The sequence below is a fragment of the Crocodylus siamensis genome, chromosome 1 (assembly GCF_052110815.1).
Source record: "Crocodylus siamensis isolate JL-2025a chromosome 1, ASM5211081v1, whole genome shotgun sequence".
NCBI lineage: Eukaryota > Metazoa > Chordata > Crocodylia > Crocodylidae > Crocodylus > Crocodylus siamensis.
In genome coordinates, this window is record NC_143395.1 from 156,666,792 (window position 1) to 156,694,113 (window position 27,322).

At 43.8% G+C, this 27,322-nt stretch overlaps 1 protein-coding gene across 2 annotated transcripts in view; it reads right to left on the reverse strand.

Annotated features, from left to right (window-relative positions):
- KCNK5 (potassium two pore domain channel subfamily K member 5) overlaps nt 1-9,722 on the reverse strand; it is a 52,012-nt gene extending 42,290 nt beyond the window's left edge. The window contains exons 1-2 of one of the 2 annotated variants that reach the window (XM_090046699.1): nt 9,417-9,722; nt 178-249 (exon numbers count right to left, since the gene is read on the reverse strand). In XM_090046699.1, coding sequence (XP_089902825.1) covers nt 178-249; nt 9,417-9,602 — 258 coding nt within the window. In that variant the 5' untranslated portion in view covers nt 9,603-9,722. The remainder of the gene's footprint in view (nt 1-177; nt 250-9,416) is intronic. The other variant, XM_090046690.1, reaches the window with a different exon arrangement.
- Nucleotides 9,723-27,322: the final 17,600 nt, after the last annotated feature.

The following is a 27,322-nucleotide window of genomic DNA, read 5'->3' on the forward strand; positions in this document are numbered from 1 at the left end:
ACTCACCTAAGTAGAGCTTACCAGTAGGCCCCTGTATTGTTAGGTTGACATTCCAGGATGTGAGCAGGGCAAAGAACAGTAGAAAGGAATTGAAGAGGAGGGGGGAGGCTGCATATCTGCTCCTATCCTGAAAATGCACTCATACTACAGGGAAGAAAAGTTCTTGGAAGTCATTACCTTGCCTCCCTCCTTTCTCCAAAGCTTCCTAAGCCATCTGGTTGTGGTAGCAGGCTGTTCCTTGTCTCTCCCCTGGAACATAATGCAACTTTGACTATGCAGGTATTAAGTGGTACTTTACCACACTAGCAAAGACAATTATGCTGGTATTCATTAGAGTGCTTATTCTAATACAGGTGCTGCTATAAGTTAAATAGAAGTAGCTATTATTATTGTAGCTATTATACCAGTACAAATTCATCACATTGAAGGTCACGCTGGTATAACTATATTATACTATCATATTGTAAAAATTGTTTTTTAGACTAGTCAGTAGCCAGACATGTTCACACTTATCCTCTCTTGCCTTTGGTGGCCAGTCTGAGTGCAAAAAAGCATGCTGGTTGGTTCCATAAAGCCAAAGTGATAACCTTCCTCACCTGAAGCCAGACACAGCATGCAGCTTTCTCCTGAGTTAGCCATTGCAAGGTGGCAAAGCAAAAGGCTTGCAACAATAAAATAAATAAAAACATAAAATGGCAATGAGCCCTTCCATTTTTTGAGTGCATGACTGTGGATAACGTACCTAATATAATTTTTAGCCAAAAAACTTCAGAAAAATACCCAGCACACCTATGCCATTCTTTTTTTTTTTAAATCTTCAGAACTTTCCTGAATGTGGAAAGTTGCATATCCCTCCTTGAACAAGGAGACTCAGAGAACAAACTCCAGTACTGTATACGTAAACGGTCAGCAACCTATGGCGCATTGGCTGAATCTGGCCCACAGAACCATTGGACCTAGTAGCATTTGACAGCCAAGAGCTTTGCCCTTGCCATGCCATGGCCAGGTGACAGGGAGAAGTGGGCAGCCAGGTCCTAATGGTGGCCTGTGTCAGACCTGAGCTGAGCCGTTCTGGCCTGCTGTTGGAAGACATTGCCAGCCACTGGTATACGTGGCTACCCCCAAGTCTCCTTGCAAGCCTGTGTAAAATTGTCAGATTAGAGTCTTTGCTCAAAGGAAAGCTAAAGCATGGCTTATCTGCTTTATCCAGAAGTACAGTATCATGTGGCAGAAAGCAACCATTTACAGAAACACAAAAACTCACTGTGTACATTAGGCTAATTCTGTACAAGTTTCCAAAGAGACACTTGAAAATTAGTAGCTAGGAATCGTTTATAGAAAATAATATTTCTGTATCTTTATTACAAAGACCTCATCAAGTTATTAAAACTGTAATAAGCAAAGAGAACAGGGGTTATTTTTGCTGAACTATCTTTCTTGTTTACCTTAATTTTGCTAAGTTTAATGGTGAAAACCAATGAATTATTTCATTTGTAGGCTCTCTACTCCAGCATATACTTGATTTGGTTTGCAAACACTGTAGGAAACATTTGTTAACCTGTCTCCATAAGAACTTACTTTTATTTCAGTGAATGGCTGTTGTCATTAAGGGTAGTAAAAGCTGGTTTTATGGACTAAACTTGACACAATACTGTCTGTTTGTCTTAAAAGAAAATTTAAATAGGTTAGGATAGGAATATTAGTCTATAGGTGATCTGGCAAATAGATACATCGATAAAGTCCCTAGCATTTTGGAGCTTAAATTAATATTCCAGACCCAAATCTTCAGCCTCTCTGCATGAAGAATATCCATTGCTCCTATGCCCAAGGAAATTCTTTGCATGTCTCTACATAGCACAATACAGTACCATGCAGAAGTGCTCCATACTAACTGTGAATGTAGTGGCTTATACAATCAAATTCATACAACACGGCAGTAACATGCTGAAATATCCAAGGCATGTCAAGTTTTGCAAGCATTAGATTCAAAACTGAATGGAGTCGAGCTGTGTTAGCACAAGGCTTTGCCAAGCTAATCAACTCTGCACAGAGCCGACTTGCCCCATATAGACTATAGAGGATAGATAGTATCCTCTATACTCCATAGACTAATTAAGGATAGATGGTAGCCTTAATTGGATACTATATCAAAAAAAGACTGCTGGATGAAAGGAAAAAGATTCCTGTTCATGGCACGCAGCCGGTTCCTGTTACTTTTCTTCTCTGCCATCATGTTATGGAGGATGTGTTGGGACCACTGACTTATTTTGTGCATTTCTTGTGGTTTTCGGAGTGTATTATTATTAGCTATTTTTAAAGTAAGGTCTATGGAAGTTTGTTGGTAGGCTTCATACAGAACTGGATTTTAAGGGAGGATAGTAAAGAACAAACAACAATCAACTGGTGCACATTTTTAAGGTAACTATTCAACACCAGTGGACTGTAGAGGAGAAGACAAGCACAGAGAATGAAAGGATACCAAAGGAACAATGAAGTGTGTGGACAAAAGTAACTGCTGAAAGGTTCCCAAGTATAAGAGACTTGAAAATGCTGCAGAAGAGAACATTTCAGCCACAGGACATACAAGAAATGCTGCTGCACCCTCTGGCTGGAAGACTTCAAAACTGCTATGACTACATGCAGCCATACCTCTCCAGCCATGGGGCACTATAGGGAGCAGAGAATGTCTCTTGCCAGAGCAGAAAGTCTTGTGGGATGGGAGACAGCAGTAGCAACAAGGATGCCCTGCCACTGGGATACTTGATTCTCAGCCCCTGTTCTTCTCCTCTCCCCAGACCAAAGACTTAGTGGAGACTAGGAGCTGGAGAGGCTGGCTCCAGTGGCAGGGTGGATGCATGACTCTGACAGGGAAGGCAGAGTGGTGACAAGCATAAGGGGTCACCATGTAGGAGGTCACCTGCAGGGGTTTATAGTTAGGTCCTGAGGGCTGGCTCCTGGACAGTTTGCAACTGCTGCTCTGACTGCTTAAGCAGCGCCCTGGTTGCCTGTAGCAAGGGGCTGCTCTACCATACCACTGCAGAGCAACTAGCCCTGGAATAGGCACTCACAGTCTCCATTTTTTCCCCTGGCTGCCTATTCCCCTGCTGCCAACTCATCAAGAGCATTGTTTCTCTCACCTGGGAAACCTCCACAATGCTGAATCTTCCTTAAAAGTAAAACTGTTAGAGAGCCCCAGTGGAAGTCAGCAAGGGTCTGGCAAAAGAGTGCAGGCAGCCTGTGGTGTTGTGCAGTGGCTCCCCAGCCCCTGGAACTGGGATTCCAGTCCTAAGCCCTTGAACCTCTCCTCTCTCCTCTTACCAGAATGAAGGAGGTGGTGGGGATTGGGCTGGAAAGTGCATCCTGGTGACAGCAGCAGGACTAGCAGCAAGACCCAGCTGTTGGGCAGTTTAGCAGATTGCCAGTAAACCTGCCAGACTATCCACCCCATTTTACCTCCCTTGTGAAGTAGGAGAGAGAGGAAGGTGAATGGAGCACTGGGGGATTTTGGAGGACCTTGAGGTCTCCTGTCCCTGTGCACATGCAACAAAAATTAAATGCTTCAGAGAGGAATTCATTTCAAGAGGTCCTCTTCCAGAGTACTTCAAAGGACATGTGTGTTTGACACCCTTCAAAGGGCCAGCTGTACAAAGCTGTCTAAAACATTTCTGTTGTTACTTCTGTCACAACATAAACAGTAAGTTTGAGGAGAACAGACCAAACGAGAGAAAGACACAAGAATGGAGATGTGAGTAGGACTGGTGTCACAGAACCTCAGAGGCAAGATCAGAAAGTTAAAACCACACATGGGAGCTAAGAGAAGGGGCATGACAGTTGAGATACAGCAGAGGAAGAGAAAGTTTTTTCTTTTTTTTACTAGTAGCATTCTGGATGTGCTAGAGGGGTGTAAAATGAGTCAAGGTGGAATAACCAGGATATTAGTAATAGGCACAAGACTGGCCGGGGGGGGGGGGAGAGGGGCAGGACACAAGGGAAGGCAAGGCTTTAGCATCATTTTAAAGAATAGGATTCAGCAAAATCATAGGTACTGGCTGAGAAAAGAAAATTTGACTATGACCCAAACTATACATGATGCAGAAACTCAAGTGAAATCTTTGCCTCACTGAAATCAGGGTAGGCTTTTGTCCCCAACTTCAGTGGAGCCAGTTTTCACCCCATCTTTGTCCTCAGAAAGAAAAGTATCATACACACTTATAGCATGGTATACACAATTTTCATAACCATGACAAGGTTCTTTGGGTAGACATGATATCTTTTATTAGACCAACTACATAGTTGGAAAAATTGTTCACTCCAAGCTTTCAGGCACAAACACCCTTTTTCAGGCATAGAGAGAGTCTGGTGGTGGTTGTGTGCTACAACCAACAACCTCATAAACATGACTTCACTGCTGCAAGGCTGCTTGTGTCAGGGAGGATGATGAATTTACCATCATCTGTTGCCAAGAGGAGGAAGAAAAAGAAAAACTGAGGTGGCATTTTTTAAGCTAAACTGAGTTTGAACTGGAAACAGAACGAATATGTGTGAGGAGATGGGCTTAAACACTGAACATGTGATAGATCTGAAAATAGTCAGAAGATTGAGCCCATATAAGTTGTTACTAGGCAGTCATTTAGTACTTGCTAAATCAAGTACTAAATGACTGCAGTAACTGCCAGTACTGCACAGTTCTGGTACCACATGTCGTTTCTGCCTCTACTGTGCAGTTCGTGCCCCACAATCCATAGCGTCTTGTGTAGACGCACCCACTGTGTTGCAGTCTGAACTTACCCAGGCTACCTTGGGCAACAGAAATAGTTTAGTTACTGTAGTACTCAACTCTGTGCACCTCATTTATCCATCCTATGCTATGGCTTCTAGACAGCTTCCATGGCCTTTTGATTATTCTTGGTATTAAATGTCTTCATTATAGTTAAACAAGATAACTACTGCCTAGGTCTAAATAAGCATTCTTACTACAAAGCCTACTTGTGTTAATGTGTCATCCTGTTTATCCATATAAGAGGCATATCACATGGGTCTGTGTGCTGAGATATTCTTGGATTCTTGCTAAGCTAGTTATCTCAGGTGCAGATTAAGCTACCCATCTTCCAGGGAATTATGGGAAGCACACTGAAGAACTATCACTCTCCATTGATTTCATTTACATCAGGTAGGGTGGATTTGCATCTTCTAGACCGGGCCTGAGGGCCACTTAGGGAGTTTTGGGGAGCTGTTACAGGCTGGGTCTGCACTCCCCCATCCTGCAGCAGCTCACCAAAACTCCCCAAGAGGCTCAGCTCTACTCAGTGCTCAGCTAGATGGCTCGGCTGCGGGCGGCTGGGGAGTGGTATCTGGGAACGGAGCAAGCAGCCAGGGTCAGGGCTGGAATCGCAGGGTCGTGACAGTGCAGGGCCGGGACTGGAGCCCAGGGCAGAGCTGCAATCCACTCTCTGCACACTTCTGCGGCAGGCACCAGTTCCAGAGGCAGGAGCATGTGGGGAGTGGATCAAGGCTTTGCCCCCAGCCCCAGTCCTGCACTGTCACCATCCCATGATCCCAGGGTCTCCATGGAGACCAGCAGGACTTGCATAGACAGGGTACACAGTCAGGTACATGGGATGGGGCCATGGGCAAGCAGGGAGTGGCATCCAAGAGCAGAACAGGCGGGTGGGGCCAGAGCCAAGATGTGATCAGCTCTCTGCATGTCCCTGCCCATGGGGCCAGCACCTGTCACAGGGACACATGGGCAGCCAATCATGGCTCTGCCCCAGATCCCAGCTGCGTGCTGTCACCACTCCATGAACTCAGCCCCACCCATCCTGCTCCTGGACACTGCTCTCTGCCTGCCCATGGCCTCATCCCATCCTCCTAGCCATGAGCCCTGCCTGCGTGGGCTCTGCCCATGGCAGTGGTTGTGGTGCAGACGGGCCAGGGTGCCTGGGCAGTGCGACTGGGTCCAGCAGCAGCAGCAGCATGAAGAAGCCATTGCCACGTGCGAATCAAGCTGCACCTGTGCCTCCCCAGCCCCACTACATGTCTGGGGGCAGCAGGACCAGTCGCATGGCCCCACAGCCTGGGCTGCATCCCATATCTGGGCCAGGAAGGACCAAGGGAACAGTTTTAGGCTGGACAAAACCCCTTGGCAGGCCAGATCAGGCCCACAGACCTGTTCCCCCATTCCCTCCCAGCACACCTGGTTCAGCAGCTGCTCCAGCCAGTCTGGGACCTATGCCACATGCAGTGTGGATCCTGAAGCAACTGGAATGGGTATTGTGTGTGGTGCAGCCCAATAGGAGCAGTAGCTGCACTGCACATAGTGCCCACCCCAGCTAGACTGTGCCATATGTGGTGTCTGCTTTGTGATGTGTACTGTACATGGCATCTGCTCCAGCTAGTCTGGGACCTGTGCTGCACATAGTGCTCACAAGCACCGCATGCAGAGCAGGTCCTGGACTGGCTAGAACATGCACCACATGCAGTGCAGTCCCGGAGCTGACAGAACAGGTGTCACATGCAGCGCAGTTGCTGCTCTGGACAGACTGGGACACATGGTGCCTATTCTGGCTGTTGTGGGATCCACGCTGCATGCAGCATGGGTTCCAGACCAACTGGAGGAGCCACTGGAGCAGGTATGTGGAAGGGAGGGTCCAGCAGCAGCAGTTGGAAGGAGCCGCTACCGCTGGAGCTGCTGGAAAGCAAGTCAGGCCACTGCTGCACCACCCCAGCTCCACTGCATACCTGGGGGCAGCAGGACTGACCACATACACCCACAGCCTGGGCTGCACCCCATACCTGGGCCGGGCGCAACCAAGGGATCAGATGGGCCTGCTGTGGCCCGTGGATCGGCCCCACACCATGGCCATGTGCTGTGCCCCACACAAGCAGACCCAGGGGCACACCAGGGGCCAGATGTCAGGGCTCAGTGTGCCAGATCCAGTCTGTGAGTCTTACGTTTGATACATCTGCTCTAAAGCGTCAGCTCACAAAAGCATTTGTTATATACATCTACTTTGGTTAGTCTATAAAAGGTGCAAGTCTACCCCGCCTTCTGTTTGACTTCAGACTAACACGGCTAACTATGTCTCTCTCTCCATTTACATCCCTTACTGCCAAGAGTGAGGAAACTTCAGCTCGAATTAGAACTGCAACTTGGTTTTAACACGGGACCCTAGTCAGGTAAATTATTTGGGTACATTGAACCCACACCAGGTTTTCATCTGTGTGGATGGTCGGTGTTGTGGGCTATAAATCAGGTAAGAGACAACTTGTGTTCAGCAATGTACACATATCCATGTACATATCCCCAACCTCCAACAATCCCTTCAAAACTTTAAGCCTTTATTCACCCTTTCCATTGCATCACACAAGGACATACTAAAGTGGTGGCAAGAAAATGTTGGTCAATTATGTTAGTCACCTCAGGTATCAGATAGATTTATAGATTTACAGTAAATGAAAGTTAAAAAAAAAGAAGCTAAATTGCAGACTCCTAGAAGCAAAAGCTATAACTTGTTCCAAACTTTCACAATGCTGAGCATGCTAGCAGAGCAGATAACTAATAAGAGTGAACACTGGAAGACCTAAGTCAACGCTTCTTTGGAGGTAAAATAGGTTCCAGACAATCACACTTTTCTTAATTCTCTATTTGACACTGCTTTCCCTCCATGTTAAGGGCTCCTTTCCTCAAATGTGTGGGTTGTTGGTTTGGTTTTTAAGTATAAAAACTATTCCCTAGACTTCAAGCAGATGGAGTACACAGTGGTGCCAATTAGTGTATACTCTAGGTACATACCAGGCAACTTAGAGAATTAGTGTTTAATCAGTAACACACAATGGATCATGAATTAAAAGGAATTCCATGTACAGCAAGGTTAGAGGTCCCCTCCTCATAGTTGTGACAAAGCCCTGTGCTCCAAATCATGGAGGGTATGGAGGCTATAAAAATAATAATAATAACCCCATTTGCCACATGTTAAACCATGAGGCATGGGCACTGACTGTGAAATCTTCTGATGTTGTTGTCACTAGCCACAGGAAGTTTTAACTAAAACTGAGGTTTAACAGGGAGAGTTAAATATGATACTGTCCAAGGCAGACTACTTGTTATTGCCTACAGGGCATCATATGTTGCGGACTACTAGATTAAACAATCTGCTAAATTTAACTGCGGTATTAAAAGGTTTCTTGATAATTAGCAATTAGCGCATCAGTTTTTACCTTTTCCCCTATTCTAAGCTTCACAAAAATACAAATGAAATTGTAAGCTTCCCACCAATGCCAGGGACACATTTCTGAGTGACTCCCCTCCAAAGTGCTCAGGAGGGGTACACATACACACACACGGCAAACAAAGAAAGGGCTCAGCTTTCTCTTTGTCACCAAGAAGTCCCAAAGCATCCATGCTGGGATTAAAAAAAAAAGAGGAGGGAAACTGTTAGCTCTGCTAGTCTCCTTTCAAGGATGGCTAGAGGAATGCACAAAGGGAGAGTTCACCAGGCTGGCTAGCTGGAGAGCAGACAGTGAAGGTGTAAAGCCTAGAGAAGTGTAGTAAGAAGAAACAGACCTGTTCAACATGGGGGGGGGTAACTCCCCCACCAAAACCAACCAGAAAATGCCTCTGTTCTCAGAGGGAATGAAAGATCTCCCCCCCATGCAAGGCTGGAGAATAGTTTTTAGGAAGTCAAATTCCTTAGGCTTGAACCCCAGTCTCATAGACAGCCCAAAAATGAGGCAGCTGGTGGTCCCGCAGTGCCCGCGGAGAACAGGCGCAGAGCGACTATAAGTGAACCCACTTATCAGAGCCACCCACCCCTTCCTCCTCCCCCTACACCAGGGCAGGCAAGTACCCCTTTGCCCAGGGCCAGGGCGCTGCCCTGGCAAGACCACCATTAGCACGCTCCTCCGGTGGGCAGCCTGGGCTTTGAGGGGGTGTGTGTGCACGTGTGCATGAGTATGTATGTGTGTCCACACATGTGCATGTGCATACCTGCCTGCATGTGTATGTGTCCATGGACATGCAGGTACAGACCTGCGTGTGCACAGGAGCACGCATACAAGTACATGTGTGCACACAGCGGTGGCCTTAAGGGAGGGAAAGCCAGGCGGCTGCCCGGGGCCCCACACTTTTGGGGGCCCCAAAGTTTTGTAACAAGCGTCCGACTTTGTCAAAACTAAGCCTGTGAGGGGCTGCAAATGACTCTTGCCCAGGGCCCCAACAACCCCAGGGCCACCACTGGCGCGCATATGTGTGTGTGCATGAGTATGCGTGCGCAGGTGTGTGCACACGGTGGCACATCCGTGCGGGGGGAGCGCTGCCCCCCGCGCCTTCCCCGCGGCGGCGGCACCTGCCCGCTCAGGCCCGGGCGCGGGGCCACCTCTGCCCGGCCGGCCGGCCCGGCCTCCCGCCGCGCCCTCACCTGCAGGATCTTGTCCAGCCCCTCCTGTCCGAGGCACGGGAACTCCTTGAGCAGCTGCGACTTCTGCAGCTTGTAGGCGTCCGTGGCCGCCCGCCAGTTGGGCTCCTCGAGCACCTCGAAGATCGCCGCCCCGATGGACAGGTAGAAGATGATGGCAGAAGTCAGCAAGGGGCCGCGGTCCACCATGTTGCCGGCCCGGGTCCCAGCCGCACGAGGGGGCGCCTCTCCCGCCTGCTTCTGCTTCTGCTTCTGCTTCTGCCCCTGCCCCAGCGCCGCGCTCTGCCCCGCTCCCTGCCTCTGCCTCTTTCGCTCGCTCGCTCGCTCTCCCCACCCACTCTCTCCTCCCTCTTTCCCTCCCCTCTGCCTCCTTCCCCCTCTCCTCCTCCCTTTGCATTTGAATTTGGTGCCCTCCCTGCTCCCCGCCCCCGGGCGGCTCCCTGCCTGCCCGGGCTCGGCAGTCCCCAGCCCCGTCAGGGCGGCCCTCCGCCTGGGGCAGGGGAGAGGGGGCAGCCCGGCCTTTCAAGCTGGGCTAGAGCAGCAAAAGAAAACCGGGGGGGAGGGGGATGAGGCATCTCACTTCTGTGAGGACTGGTGGTGGCTCCACACACAAGTGAGCGCAGCCCTGCCCGGTTCATGGGGGCTGGGACATCTTGAGCCCCTGGGAGGTTGTGGGAGGGGAGCTAAGGCAGGGGTGGGGGCAGAGGAGTCACTGCCCCTGGCAAGGGCTGAACGTTCACTAGAAAGGGTTTTGTGAGGCAACTGGGCTCCCCCCCATCCAGCAAAGTCACCTGGAATTTGGCTTTTGCTAGGCCATTCTGGGACATGGCGCAAAGCCCACCAAGCAGAGCTATAACCCCACCTTGGTGATGGCAGGGAGGGGGGACCATGAACAGGAACAAGGCCAGGAGGGTCTGCAAAAGAAAACAGAGGAAGTGGTCTGCTGAGCTTCCCACCATCCTTGCAGCTTGCGTGTGGCAGGACTGCAAAGCTCTTCAGGGCAGAGACTCACTCTTTCTGTTGGGAAAGGCTCCAAGAACAGGGGAGCACAACCCCCAGCCTGTAGGCCAAAGCTCCCTGAGCCATTTCATCTGGCCCACCAGGCCCCTCCTCCCCAGCTGAAAATTTGACAGCAGGGGTGTGGTGGCAGCATTAATTGCCAGTCCCCTGCTGCCCAATTTCCAGACCCATGGGGGCAGCCTGATAGCGTGCTGGATCAGATGCACAGGACTGCGGCAGCTCAGGACCCCGTTACAGGCACTGACCCTGCTCGGGAACTGGCCCATGGGTCAACCCTGCCCCACGGGGCTAAAGGTTCAGCACCGGTGGCCTGGAAGGTTTTGTATGTTTTGAACAACAAGCCTGCTTGTGGCTTTTCATGAGACCCAAAAGCTTCCAGCTCGAGTCAATCCAGCACAGCTTGTTCATGACACTTAGCTCAGGGTTGTGCTCACAGTGGTTGCTCCCTTCCTTCTAAAGAGGGGACGGAGGAGAGAAGAAAAGCTGCTGGATTTCTGTTTGGTGAATGGGGCTGTGGGGTAAGCAATGGACTGAGAAAATTCAGGCCCCTGCTGTATTCACCAGTATTGCTGTGTGTGGTGTTCTAATGGCAGAGTACTGCTCACATGCTGTACTAGAAAAATCAGCTTTTTATGCACATGGGTCATTCTAGCCCTCCCAAGTGAAAAGTTGTTCTGGCAAAAGCAGCTTTGCCAGTGTCACTGCATCTATGCTAAGAGCTTTTGACAGGACAGGTATGTCAGGTAGGGATCGCACCCCAGGCAGCTGAGCTTTGCTGGCAAAAGTTTGTAGTGCAGACTTAGCCCAAGAGGGCACAAAAAAAGGAGAAAGACAGAAGAAGAAAGAAAAGGGATTAGGAAAAAATGTGGTGGGAGGGAAGAGGAAGAGTAGCTTTAGCTGTGGGTTTTCAGAAAAACTGGTTTGTAAAATTCAGAGTGACATCAAACCTGTGCTGCTAGACTGCCCGTGGAGAAGTGCATTGCTCCTTAAATTAACAGTAATTCCCAACAATGCAGTCATTCATCACAGGGGACTACACTGTACAGTAGGTTCTCTGCTTTCTGTCCAACTTAGCAATTTAATAGCAGGGCTATTCAATGCGTTAGTGGCTTGATCTCTCCCTTCTCTCATGGGAATGCCTGAGTTTGAAACACGGGGGTCAAACATGAGTTTGAAGCACGAGTGTGCTTCCTTCTGAACAGATCCCAAGGATATTTTGTTTTGTTTACAGAAGGGGAAAAACAAATTTCTGCAAAATAATGAATGCATAAAGAAAGTAAATTAAGCATTTCTATTTGCTTTCTCCCAAGCCAAGCAAAAAGGGTCTTTTAATGAAACTTAATGTGGCAATTTTAAGTCTGATTGAAAGGGGAAACTTTTTCACAATGTATATTTATCCCCGAACATCACTTGGACCAAGATGGTAGAGTAGAATTCACAATAACTGGACAGTTTCATGGAGAAAGAGAACATCCTTGATTACATTACATAGGATAAAAATATAAATTCAAAAGGAATATAAATCCTTATGTCAACTGAAGCAAGAACGTTAAGGAGGAATTCTGCTCCATTTAATTACTTATTTGAGGGATGGGGGCTTGTACCTTCCTCTGAATTGCCAGCAATTGGTAGGATACTGCAATAGGCAGGATACTGCAATAGGCAACCTGGTCAGTCCAAGTAGACCAATGTTACATTCTTGTATTCTGGTCTGTACGCATCTCCTATTTATTTACCGTGAGCTACTTAATGACATTATCAAAACCATCACTTTCCTGCTGTCCACCTGTATCTGTTTGAGGGGCCATTTATCTCTTTCAAATTTAAACAACCATGTTAAAGGAAGAATGGAACAACATGACCATCCTAGAGCTTGATGCAAAAACAAACTCACAAACTTTTCACAATTGTTACAGACACTAGGTGGACCCTTTCTAACTTTCAGCTCTTTACTTCTGATTGCCTAGCCAGGCCTTTTAGTAATAGAGTCAGTTGACATTTTAAAAAGTCTAAATTGTATTTAAATATGTTCTTTGTTCCTACAGAAAAAGTCTCCCCCCTACCCCAAGAACCAAAACCCTAAAACATTAGTGTGTGTGTGTGTGTACACTTGTTAGATGTTTCCTTGGGTTTTAAGGAGGTAATCATGATTAAAGAATGAGAAATAGTTTACAGCAAATCAGCATAAAACTAACTCTAACCCCTAGATGTAAAAGTCATCTTATGCATATCAACAAACTCCTTTTGTTTGGCTATCATGCTTCAATTCCTTTTGTCTGCCTCAGAATGAATTACAAGGCATATTTTCATGCTGTAGTCTAAGCAAGTGTGGCAAGAAAGAATTGCTTTTTCATAGCTGGTACCTCCCTTTACGCCTCCTGATTTAAAATGCCTCTCTTGACCTCATAAAAGATCCAGTCTCTTTTTATCCATAGCTCTGTTCTACTCCCTGCCTTTCTCAAATTAAACAGTGCCCCTATTGTTAACCCACAGCACCTGCTACATGGGGCCCAGAGCTTTCCATGCTAGTTGGGTTAATGAAAAGGCCGGGATAGTTCATTCAGAGGCTTCAAAAATCCATTTAAAATGTTTGGGGTGAAACAGCAGATAGCACTGTGGTAAGCAATACTGCAAGTATCAATCATGCACTATTTGCATAGGTCATCATCATTTCAGGCTGCCCAGTCCAAAGAGGAAATCTCTTTCAACCAAGCTGTGTATCTAAGACACATTTGCTGTACAGATGTTTCCTAGAACAGCCCTGGAATGAATGAATGAATGAGTAAATGTCAGAAAATGTTTTAGATTGAGCAAATGAAGAGACATTGGGGCAAAGGAAAACTGTAGTGTTACAGCAAGTGCTGCAGCCCTTATGCACCATGAAAAGGGGCATTAGCTCAGCTGGTGCTGTATTACTGGTTAGCTTATCATTGATTTGCTGGTGCTCTCTTTCTAGGTGATAACCATCAATGCTGCATCTCTCAGGCTTCCTTAGCCATCTAGGTTTGGGCCCTCCAAATTTGCTTTAGTTGCCAATTGCAAATCGTGCCTTGGTTTTGTGCATGTTTAGAGGAAGGCAGATGCTAGAGCTCTAAGGTTAAACTTTATCTATATTGGAGACAGAATTTTCTTTGGGCTTGTCTGAGACTGTGGAATGAATACACACAGGAACTAAGGATCATGCACACACAAACAACATCTCTATCCAAATAAAACACTCCACTGCCCCCTACCCCCATCTCCTGGGTGGATGATGAGAGAACAAAACAATGTGTGGAAGATTAGTAATGTCCCTTAATAAACTACTAAAGGGAGCTGGGATATTACTGTGATATTATAAGATGGTTGTAATTTATTTGGGTAGCAAAACTCATTTGCAGCACTTGTTTTTGCCACTGTGATGCCTGGGCTTTTACACAGATATTTCATAGCTTATCTGTGCATTCCAGTGACAAGCTTATTTCTCAACACCCACAGCAGCAAATGTATCTTCAGAACTGAACTGAGTGGCCCTGTTTCTCTGAAACTGTTACATGAGGAAACTCTTCAACTTCTATTTAATCTGCTCAGTGATGAGCCAGTTCTGTTTGACAAGCATGGAAACTAAGCCAAATCTTATATTAGTCCTTGATTTTAATATTTATGTCAATAGCATGGAATATCTAGACCATACCTATGAATCCACTTTAATTTTTGCAGTCCTTGTATTCATTTCACTTGTGATACCTATAAAGAGGTGGCAGTGAAACCTTGTGATCAAGATGCAGGGGAAAAAACGGTGACTGTAACAAGACAGTATGCTTCTTTTTTGGTATATAAAACTTAAAGTTTACGTCTTAAATTTGTGCAACAAATTTCCCAAGAAACTGTTATTTTTTGTTTATTTTAATACAGAAGATGTTAAAATGTCTGTTTAAAGTTTTTATCCTCAAAACTGTATAATTCAATGGATTTTTAACCTTATTTTATTTTTTTTAAATGTCCAGTGGCAAAGGATCTACTGAGTACAGGTGCCAATTATTTTTCCACCCATAGAATTCCATACTACAATTCACTCATCCATTCCCTTCACAGAAGGAAAGGTATCACATGGTTTTCTGTAGGGGAAGAAGTGGAGAAAGTCTGTGGCTTTCTTCTCTCTTCTCCATTTAAGGCAAATTAATCTCTTGGATGTGTCATAATGAGGGTAGACAGACAACCAAAGAAAATTATCACAATCTCCTATACAGTGGCTATGCAGCAACAGCTTGTAGTGCTGATTCTGGTTTGATAAATAGGTACCCTGTGTACAGTGCCATATGGTATGACATTCTTCTCCTTGATGCTAGAAATACTGAGACAGAGCAGCACTAACATGTAATAAAGTCAAAGTGAGTTGTGATGCAAATAACATGATATCATGGCCAAACAGCATGATTGAGAGAGGAAGGCACTTAATATTTTGCCAGTTACAACCCTAAAATAGTAGATGGCAATTAGTGGTAATGGGCTGTATTAAGAAAAGCTCAGATAAAATCTCCTCCCAAAGTCCTTTCAGCTTCTGTAAGGAATATCATCCTTTACTGAATAAAAGGAGAATTGATATTGTGAGGAGGGATAGCAAGACATTTAGATCAGTGGTTTTTAAACTGTGGTCCGTGGACCTCAAGGGTCCACAGACTATGTCTAAGAAGTCTGTCAAAGATGTCTGTGATCAATCAAAAGTACGTGAATATTGTTGCAACTCTAAGAAAGGGACTTGGCATAAAGCTGGCTAATTTGCTGAGCTGAATGACTGGAAAAAAATCAGAACTGTTGCTTCAGTTAAAGATCACCCTAATGCTATTTTTATAAAGCTCAAAGGTTGCTCTAAATTATAGCTCACCTTGGGTCCAGTCTTATAAGGCATCAAATGTGGGGGTGGTGAGGAAATGTGAGGAAGGATGGGACAGCATGTGGGAAGTTTCATACTACTCAAATTGTGCCTTGCCTTCCCTCCTCCAGATGCATTTGTGGAGGATTTCATCCCTTCTGTATAGACAGGTACTCAGCTGCCTTCTTAGCCCTATTTCACTCCTACCACCCTCCAAACCTGTGCCAGATCGGGAACAGGTTTCCTTCACCCAGATTTCCTTTGATTTGAAGGGGTGATCTAGGTCAGTGTAAGGTCTCATGTATAGATCTCATTACCAAGAAGGCTTGTGAAACCTAATGGTTAGCAGGCTGTTAGGTAAGTTCAGCAGAAGTTTCATAACTCACTTCCTTTGAGTATTAGGCGTTGCTCTTGCCAAAATAAAACAACAACAAAGGAAATAAAGCCATGGTAGTTATTTCATCAAGCAAGAAGACTGGTGAGTTCATTCTGAAGATGATACTGGCCATTAACACCGAAAATTAAACGCTTTCCCACGTGGATCAAAGAATTCCATAAATCAGTAAAGCAAATGCTGATTTATGTGAGCAGTCTGTATTCAGGCATTCACACAATAAAGATTCCCTGTGTGAATAGAGTTTTGGAGGACCTGGCCCTTTCTTTCGGACTAGATGATCTGTCTAGGTCCCTTCCGACTCAGTGATTCTATGATTCCTCCCCCCTCAACTTTTGCAAACCTGTGACAACCAGGATTAGTAAGGGTGTGTCTGTGGCTCTAAAGGGCAATTTGCATCATCATCTTTTGTGATGCAGTTTAGGAGAGTGGGAGGGGCTGCCAAATTACTCCCACATCAGTGCTGTGCCAGTTATGAACTGAAAGTGTGAAGGCTGCACGCATAGAAAGATCTGACTGCAGCAGCATGTATTTGAATGCAGAAGTGTGTCCTGTAGAAATTAGACCCTGTTGCTCCAAGGAAAATGTTAAATGCAACTGTGTAGGGTGAGTTATATAGCACTGTACTGCTTCTGTTGTGTTTTAAATATACATCTAGCCTGGGGCTGCTTTCTGGACTGCATTTAGCTCAGAGAGCACACATTGGCCACCCCTGCTGTAGAGAAAATATCATTCTCACTAACTAGGCTGAATGAAGTTGCATTGATCTCACTAAGCTGCCAAAACTTGACAGCTGGAGTTACTGGTGTTGTATGTTATTTCAGTTTGTTTCTATATAAACAGTTGACAATGCAAGTTTAATTTTGACAGAAGGAGCTGATAAATATTTTTATAACTCTAGATCAGTTAACAACTGTGTAATGTCTAAGACAGTTCAATAAAAGAATTAAGTGAGATGTATCATTCTCCTCTTGCACTGTTTAGCTCAAATGGGACAGCCTTTCTTAGGAATGTAAGCCTATGCTAATCTTGTGCTAGTCTTCCAGAGTCAGAGGCAGATCACTACACCACTGACAGGTGAAGATCTAGTTCTCATGCTTCACTGCTAAGGATGGGAAAGTACACAAAAGTACAAATTAACTAACACACATTTATTCTCTACAGTGTGTAGAATGTAGAATATATATATTGAGAGAAAGAAAGGAATGCGTGCCTATCTAGGTAAAATCCTTCATTGCCAGGAAGATACTCTATGATCTTAAAGGTCTTTCCAATTTATGAGTTCTACTATTCCAATCAGTCTATTCACAATAGGTGCATAACAAATCAGAGCCATTTTGCAGGAGAAAAAAATAGCGCATCCCAAGATTTTGAAAGTATGCCACGAGATATAGCAGCAATATGCACCCCTCAGTTGTTAGACCAAATTACGTTTTCACTTTTACCTAGCAGAGGATATAGCAAATAATTCCAGACTGCCATGTAGTTCAGTCTGTTTCCCTGCAGGGATCCACTTCCCTTCCTTTCCAAAAAATACATTCTACCATTCAGCTAATAGGAGCATTTTAAGGGTTTGAATACCAATGGAAAAAAATATTTCCAATCCCTGTCGAATGAACCTCAAAGCTGTGTATCTGGTTCTCTTCATTTTTGGTCAGTTTCTTAACATCATTTATCCTGTTTATCATCATTTATCCCCAGTAAAATGAGGGGATAAAACAATAGGAGATTCCAGCAGACCTGATCCTGAGCTGCACAGAAAGAAGACCAAATGAGACCTCTTTGTTAAGGGCAGGTTCAAATGACAGTGAACATTCAGAATCATTCAGCCATGACGAACATTAACCTGGAGATGGAAGGCCACTTAGCATTTCTCAGACCACAGATCAGAACATAAATACCTTTGAAATCATCCGGCAAAAAATTCAAAGGAAGGTCAAAAACCAATATAGAATATTTTCATTAATCTGAAAGCATTCTGTGAAGTGCTAAGTAACTGAGTGAAATGTTCACTTTCCTGTAGCATATCTGAAAAAGCCACAGTCTTATTGTTCTTTTTACATTGGTTTGGGTCGCATATCTCCCTCCCATGGAGCTCTAAAAATCTGGCATTCCTCTCTTGTCCATGCTTTCTTTAGAGCCAAACGTGCAGACACAGGGGACATTTATACATGTGCTCCAGGAGTTGGCAGGGCACTTTAATTAGAGCAGCTCCAAGAGTTGCTTTAATTACAGCGCCTTGAGCGTTACATGTATCAGCATCCCCACACTGAAAAATGGTGGTGGGGGCACTTTAAAACTCATTAAATGAGCTTTGGTTAAAGTGCCCCACTGCCTTTTTTCAGTGGGGGTGCTGATACACCTGACTCTGGAGTCTGCTGGAGCTCAGTAACTACCACGTTCCAGCAGCCTTGATTAAACAAGCCTGCTCTGGTGCGCTATAATTCTAATGGGTCGGAGTAACCTCACTGCACATGTATAGGTGCCCTAGCTTTCCAGTTCAGAAGTCTGCATCCATGGTGATCACAACCAACACTTAGGCTAGATACCGACACTCAAAAAGCCTGAGGCAGAATCAATCTAAGTTACACTGTTTTCTGTAAGTTTAGATTGGTAGTGAACAGAACACACATTTTCCCTTTAGTGGGAAAGCCAGATCTAAAGCGTGGTTCTGCCATTTTTAAACCAGTCTGTGTGTGCTGAACTTATGTTCTGTTATGGGTATAGACTGGTTTTGTGTGCTGAATGTCTGTTATGGTTATAGACCAGTTTCCAATCAGTTATACTGGTGAAAGTATAATGTCTGTACCTGGCCTTAGCGGTCTAATGAGGGAAATGATAGAACAGGGGTTCTAAGACAGAGCGCTGGTGACTGAGCTGGCTATTCCTTCAGACAATATTCTCTTTTCAGTGATGCATTTTACATTGGGTCAAGTTTATTCTTGTGTAGAAAGTTGGAATAAAGCCTATACAACACATAAGTCCTCAAGACATCTTGTGTTGACCTGCACAGGGGTGAATTTCACTCTGGAAGAAATTAGAAGTCAGTTCTGTGGGACATGGCCACCTTTTTTTCTTTTTTTTTTTGGCATAAAGCACCATATAAGCCTTTGGGTCTGTAGAAAGATATAAATAATATTAATAATAAAGGTAGTGAAAGAGAACCAGTCCTCTCTAGCTGCATGCTTCACTAATGGCTGGACTGTGTTTCTGATTCAGAAGTGTTCCTGTTTGAGTCTTTGCCCCATAATATGTTTGGTGATGGTTAAAGGAACATTGTGTCAAACTCACTTTTGTGTATATTGCATTGTTTTTCTTCCTTAACCTACTATGCGAAAGCTCAGAATGCTACTAGGGCTAGTGGCTGCACTGCCACAACAGTTCAAGGCTTCCAAGTACACTTGCTGAGGCAGGGACATTCCTGGCTTCCTAAAAAACAGTTTCCCTGAATAGAACAGGAAGATAAGTGGAAAACAACTTAAATGTCATTTAAAAACAAAACAGCAAAAACTCAATGGCCCATGTTTTCAAAAGTTTCCTCTCTCATTAGACAGTGTCACCTGCTCAGTCTTTTAGGATGAAATTCAGACCTCCAGAGGGAAGCATAAGGCAGGTACATAATACTCAGAGACATTATTGGTGGTTAGTCCTCATGCTGATGCTTCACTTGGATAAATTTAACTCTTAACCCAGCATAAATTTGGAGCACCACATTCACATCAATAATAGACAAGACCGATCATTTTCCTTGTTTGGCTAGTTGGTTTCTTTTTTTTTAAAATAAAAATCTGCATAACAAGACATTTGTGCAGCATGTTGCTTGGGTATTGTTTCATTGGATGCAATCACTCAGCCTGTCTTCTCTCTTCAGCATCAGCTCAAGGCCTTCTGTAATCCCACAGAAATGCTATGCCTTGTATTTTACATCTTAAGATTAGTCTGCACATGCTAGGTTATCATAGCATTCACTAAGTCCTTGGTAACTTTCTTATACAGCAGATACTATTGGCCTTCCCCCATGCAGTCTCATCCTGAAATGTTTAAAGGGGCCTAAGCGACAAGTATCATTAAAAAACAACAATAAAAACAAGTTCTGATAAGCAGATCAGGGGCTGCACATGTTTCTAGGATTCCTGCATTCAGACGAGATCTATTGAACATGGCTCTGCACGTCGTGTCACTGACCGCGTATTTGAATTTATTTTCACCCTGAGAAGGCTTTCACAGCCAACAGTGTTCACAGTAAAGTGAAACAGGAGAAAGAGCTCTCATTCTACCAGCTATGGAGGAGAAGCAGCTTGGGGAAGAATGATGCTTCTCTAATCAAAGGGGAGGAAGAGGAGTATTCTTCTACTGCCAACAGGATGGAGAGTGTCATGGTTCTACCTGCTCCTCCCTTAATTTAATTCCTGAATGCTACAGATAATAGGTGTAAGGACCCAAGTGATCCTGGTAACAGTTATGTGAGGCACAGAAAAGTGAAGGGAACAAGATCACTTTAGATACCTGGAAAGACTCAATGGCTAATGCAGTTCCACTCAAGGTGGAACTAAGTTTCAAAGTTTGATTCCTGGTCTGAACTTGCCTGAAGTTCAGGTGTGTCCAGAGCTGGGGCTTTGGTTCAGGCTCATCTTTATTTGCAACTATCTTAACCTCAGTTGTCACAGAAAGTTCATTAAAGTGCACTCTGACTCAAGGTAAAAATGCAGAAAAACAAGTTGTGAATGTAATGGCTGTAGTCCTGTCATTGTTTGAAACCTTTTTAAAAATTAATTTGATTATGAAAGCCAGGGACAAATATATGTGCAAATTTTTTTAACACTGTGAGATTTAACCTTGGTTGGTTTGTGCAGCATGTATACACATACCCACACCACAAGCACAGGCACTTCTTAGGTACACTTTAGATGTAAATAAGATGAGTCAGTTGCTGCAGAAATTTTTCACTAGGGAGGGAACATGGCTAAAACAGTTAAAGGTTACACAGGGGTAATATTGAAATGCCTTTGCTCTGCTCCAGGTTGCAGTTATGACAACATTTGGCCCCTCAGATTTATGTAGCAATTACAAAACCACAAGGTGTTGGATCAAGCACTATGATACTAGAAATACTTCACCTTTGTATAGTGTCTTTCATTTCAGGGTCCCAAACTGCTTGCCAAGCATTATTTAATCCTAAAGTGATGTCAAAAATATTTTCACAGGTAGGGAAAACAAGATTCTGAGATGGTCACAAGTAAGAAATGGATAACAGGACAAAGAATATAACCAAATTTTTGTTTCTAACTTCCTGATCCAACTACAAGATACAACTACTTGGATCATCTTAGTAGCTCTGTTACCTGGCTACCAGGACTTGTTTTATGTACAAGTGAAATACAAACATTCCTTTGTACACTACAATAATTTATGTAGAACTCAGTTCAATTCCTTGCTTGGCCTTGGGCCCTGCTTGTGACACAAACATGCACTTTCTTATGGGTGAAAAATAAATAATGAAATCTATTCAGCTAGTTGATTTTTTGTGAGATTTGTGTGAGAAAGGTCCTGGCCATATGAACTAGGGAATTGACTACCAATTTGTGTGAGAAAGGAGCTTATACAGTTTCTATATCCACTGTAAGCTGACCCAAAGTGCTTCCTTGTAGTTGCTGGAGAGCCTGTTACTTGACATAATCAGATAGTGATGTCAGGGCTCAGTGGCTAATACTGAGTTAGGATCTTGCCAGCATTTCTAGTTAATGTGTTTGCACTGCACATTGACAGTATGAAGCAAACTGAAGTCAATGTTTAACTTTACTTTTAAAAGTAAGAAGAAAGGGAGGGGACAGTTGGTGGCTTAACAGAGGCTCAATAGCCAAAGACTAGTGTCCTTGGAAAATTGATAAAAAACAGACCGTCCAAACTTTTGTAAGAGCTCCAAGGTTCCCTGTGGGATTCCTTTAGATAAGAATTTGAAGGGCACTGGTCATTTCTGAAGGTACATTCTCCTCTCAAGGTCCAGTCTATGGGATCAAATATAGCCCTTTAAAAACGGGTAATTAAAAAAAGGCCCAACCTCTTGGTTCCTGACTCTCAGCAAGTTGTTTACACTTTCTCAGAAAAAACATGCAGTCAGTGGGTGAAGCAGTAGGAATAATTAGGAAAAAACTGTGATGGGAAGTGAACATGTAAGGAGCAGCAGAACTGGAAATAAAAACAAAAACAAAAAGTCCATAATAGTTATGCATCTAGACACCTGTTTACCCCCATATATGTAAAATGTTTTCTAGTATAATGATGACATATTCATTTCCTTCACTGGAGAACAACAGTCCAATCCTGCAAATCACAGACCACTCAAAGTATGAACCTAGGGCACACTTCACTTCCCAGAAGGTGTTTGGAACCGTGCATGCTCCAGACCCAGTGGGCACATCCCCATGAGCACACGTGTGCAGCCGGTGGTGCCAGAAACTGCTTGCATTCTCCATGCTGCTAATTTGCAGTGCGGGGGGATGGGGGTGGGGGGTGACACTGGGACATCTTGGTGTAAAAAGAAAACAACAAACAAACAACAAACACTAAAAAAAGTGGTGCGGCCCACATTGCAAGTGTGTGCCACCAGAAATGGAGCCTGGCTAGCCAGAGCCATGCTCTGGCTGCTCGCCAGGCTCTGAGTGGCTGGCTTAGTATTGCTGCTGCCCTGGGGGGGGCCCCAAGGACCCCAGGTAAGGCTGCTAGGGCCATTCAAGGTGCTGGCCCCAGACTCCCCTACCCCACTAGGGGTAATTTGCTATATGTGCAGGGGCATGCCCAGGGACAAATAGCAGCGGCACAAATATGTGCCGCTGCTATTTGTCCCACAGGAAATTCATATCCCTACATATGCACGCTCGTGGGGGCATGCCCAGTGAAAGCTGAATGGTGACTCAGAGCAACCTGTTAAAAGTATTCTTAACTAAAGATTTTCTTCCTCTCATAGCTTTGCCCTGAGGAATTCTAGTCAGTAGGATTTGGTATCTACATTATCTAAAGGTGTATGTTTAAATAATCCCATACCTGAGTAGGTAAATCTGATAATTGTGCACTCAGTTGCACAATTTGCATGGTTATAGGAGCTTTGCACCCTTAAATGAATGCAGGTTAATATTCTGTGGGCAACCGAGGGAGTCACCTGAACACTGTTCTGTAAAGTTAGTTTATCAGTGTTTTTTAAATCATTTGCTTTACTGAAAGTTGAAGGTATAACCCAATTAGAGAAAGAGAGAGAGACCGAGAGAAAGAGATAGTAGCTACTTGTATATTTTTTTTTCCTTCTGGAGCTGTAATAGCAAGTGGTATAGTCAGAATGGTACAGTGGAGTATCTACATGTTATACACAGAATGGTACAGGATTTGGGAAACTGAGTGAAAATACAGCACTGCTAACTGGCTCTTACTGGACTGGAGTCAAAATAGTGATTTATTTATTACTGTGTGTTTGCCTTTTAATTTGCATATCACTGCAACTTTTCTCCTCTTTAAATGACCATTTTCAGTCTATATGAAATACTATTAAAAACACTATTAAAATTTTATAGTCACTCCTAAAAACCCTGAGTTGGAGTACTGTGTCCAGTTCTGGGCACCGCACTTCAAGAGGGATGTGGACAACATGGAGAGGGTCCAGAGGAGGGCCACTCATATGATCAGGGGGCAGCAGGGCAGGCCTTATGAGGAGAGGCTATGGGACCTGAACCTGTTCAGCCTCCACAAGAGAAGGCTGAGGGGAGATCTAGTGGCCTGTTACAAACTAGTCAGGGGGGATCAGCAGGCATTGGGGAAGTCCCTGTTCCCCCGAGCACTGCCAGGAGTGACCAGGAATAACGGTTACAAGCTGGCAGAGGGTAGATTTAGCCTAGATATCAGGAGGCGCTACTTCACAGTCAGGGCAGCTAGGATCTGGAACCAACTTCCAAGAGAAGTGGCGCTGGCTCCTACCCTGGGGGTCTTTAAGAGGAGGCTAGATGAATACCTTAGTGTTGTTTGACCCCAGTAATCTTTCCTGCCATGGCAGGGGGTCGGACTAGATGATCTACTCAGGTCCCTTCTGACCCTACAAACTATGAAACTACTCAAGTTTGTCTATCTTGTTTCTTCTGAAAAATTCCATTAGTGAATAAAGAACTGGAATCTAGCATTACCTGGCAAAATAAAGCATGATTAACTGAGGCAAGGAATAAATTTTATTCAGACTGTTCACAACTCTCTGCTATTTCATGTCAAATATTTAACCATTTAAATGCCTGAGAAATGTTTGGGAGAAAATGAGGTACTGTTAAAAGATTTGACATCTCCCTCCCCTCATTTTCTAGCAGCCTGATACAATACTATAAGTAAACTTGAAATAAGAATGATAAAGTTCACCATCCATATCCAAGATCTCCAAAGAGTCCTTTCACAAAGACAGGAAAGACCAGATTTCAAACTCCTGATTAAAGGATGCAAATATTTTAAACCCCTTCTCCCCACCCTGCACCTCTGCTTTGCAGGACATCATAAGGAAGAAAAAGAGAACAAAGTTTATCATAATTATTCTTTGTCCTTTGTAGATCACCTTGAGTTTGGGGTATTTTTTTTTATTTGAAAGTTTCAAATAAAAGCTTTCAAATAAAAAGTGAAGAGATCTTAGAGAAGGAGGTCTCAAAAATTTACTGTTTCTGTCTAGTGATTATTGCAAAATACATGCTGTTATGGTTTGCTCCATCCTTTTCTATTTTTTTAACTATTGCCATCTGCCCTTGGTCTTATCTACTGTCGAAATATACATTTTATTATATTGTTTTATTGGGTTAGACTGTTACTTGCTACTGGTAGGCTTTAGCTTAATCTATTCCCTTACAACCTATGGTTTATGAAATTTATAATATGTTAATATGGTCAGATACAGGGAAATGCAAAAAAAGGAAATACAAATCCGTATTTTTTTTCACTCCTTGGCTCCTGTTGTTTCTCTTCAGATGTCCATTTTCTTCTCTTCCTGCAAAATACTGTATTTGTTTTTAGCCAAGAAAAGCCTAACTAGTTTGAAGAGTGTGGGTAACCTTCCTGGTAGAGAGACTATTTTTCCACTTATATACCACCTATGTAGATTCCAGAGTCTGTGGATTGTGGTAACAAAGATTCTTAGTTCCTTCATCATCTCTGGGCTGGATTATTTAGGCCTGATCTATAAAAAGTCTCTTTGTACTAACATAATTATTTTGTACTGTGCCTATTTTATAACATAAACACAAGATTGCTTTAGAACTGCTATTAGATTAGTTATATACACCTCATTATTTTTATGGTACTTCCCCCTTTATATGGTGTATGATCCAACATTCAAGAAAGGGTGGTCCCTGACTTAAGGCACTAACAGTGTAAAGATAGACAGGTAAGAAGAGGATAAGGGAAGGGAAACAAGAAAGAGATATCACTGAAAAAATCTCTGGAAGGTGCTATGATGCTAAAGCATCAAAAATAGATGAAGAGATAATCTGTCTACCCAAATCCACATTCAGAAGATGATGATAAGAACTTCTGCAGAGGCTCTCCATCAAATTTGGAAAGCAGTTCTTCCTTTCAGTTGATTTCTTGGTGACCCTTTGCACATTGCCAATAGCCAAATGAGTCAGACATACCAGGCTGTGTGAAGGTGAGGAAAAAACGAATACTTGTTGTGGAACCTACTGACACTGTGGCTACTCATTGGGAAAAAAAGATTCAAAGCTGAAATGTTTTGCAGAAATGTTATCGTTCTAAACTAATTTCTGAGAAAACACAGCAGAGCCCTGTACAAAACATACCTGGCTTTCTGCTAGCTGGAGAGTTACTGAGGAGCCTTGGCTCTGGGACAGCACTACTATGCAGGCTGCATTAAGGCTTGGGTTTTCATGGACTGTGGCATAAGAACAACTCTGCCAGGCAGAGAGATACCAGTGCATTGAGGCTCCCTGCCTTGGAACTGGAGTATAGAAGTCCTGAAACCCCAGACACTACAGCAGAGCCAGGAAGACTGCTCTAACCAGGGCTGATAGGGTCTAGGTTCTCAGATCTACAGTATATATATAAATAAAAGCTTCACTGTATTGGTCTGGTGATCTCTCAAGCTTAGTCCACGGAGCCAGGAGTCTGGAAACTTTGGAGACTCCCAGGCTATTGGCTGTGGAACTGAGAAGAGAGCTTTGGTTGTAGCTGGGGCAACTAGATCCACAGCTGGAAGCCTGCAAGTGAGCTTTTGAGTTTCATAATGAAACATTAGGATTCTTAACATTATTTGTTATGACAGCATGAGACATTGTAGAATGTAGAAGAGACTTCCATTATATTTTAGCTAATGTTTTTTGTTCAAAACTGAACATTTTTCCCCCCAGCATTTTGGAATTTCAGAAATCCTAATTTGGGACGGAAGGACAGAAGGATGGAAGGAAACAGTTCCATGCATGTTCCTGTGACCACAGTTGTATGGCCACCATTTCAGATTTTATTTGTACTTTCAAATTTTTCTTGTAACTGCATCTGTTTCTGGAGACGAGTGAACCAAATGGTAATAAATGAAAAACTGGAAAGATTTTAGAAAAGAGAAACATATCTGAGTAAAGGACTGCAGGACTTGACTTAAATCATGATATACACATATTTACAGCTTGGCTAAACACTCGGTAAGTACAAGGGGAAAGGTGCAATGATTCTAAGGCAAGTATATGGGCGTATAAACACCAGGGAGAGAAAACAATTATCCAGAGTGGGAAAATGGGAGTGATGGTGTGAAATTAAGGAAAGGAACGTTTTCAGAAAAAGAAAGAATATCAGGGGGAAAACATCTTATTTTCCTTCTGAAGGGACCTCTTTCTCATCATGGTGTCTCAAAGAAGAGCTGGAAGCCTGCTGCTTGTGACATTTAAACCTATATCGGATAAAACATTTCATCCAGAGTGCTGGGTGAAGCCTGTTTTTTTGTTTTTTGTTTGTTTTTTTTTTTACTACCTCAAACTTCTCTCATTCTGTGACTTGGGGCAATAGAAACTGATGGGAAATGCCCATAAAACCTGTGGAATTTTTATAAACCCTTTCAACCTAAATCTGTAGAGAGACTTGCGCACATGGCAAAAGAGGTCATTCTTTTGTTCTCTGTTCTACTTGGTTGTGCTGCTATTTAAAAAACAATGATTTATTATTTTAAGATGGAGAGTCAGTGAGAATTAAGTGCATGGTTATTAACATGAACTGTTACCGCTTCTTTTTCTGCTATGCCAAGATTAAAAGAAAACTCACACAATCAAAACCACAGGCATCCCAGGCTGTTTAGCTGATGACATCAATGCTACTTCTACTCCAATGTTTAGGACAGTAGCAAACATCTCAATTTTGTGACTAATTAGAAGAATGTCTTACTGTTATTCCAAGCTCACAGCCACATTCCCAAGGGAATATCTTTTCAAATGAATAGAGTAATACAATGAACACATGCTGCTTTGTATTTCAGGTCTTTTTGTAGCAGGTGGTACAATTTTGCTTTGGTGATGTTCAAGCAGGAGTGAAACCTACCTATAGATGCAAATAAGGGTAAGATAATCTACTGCAGTAAGCAGCGATAAGCCTCAACCCCTTTGTGCATCCATCCTCTAATGTCTTCTACAT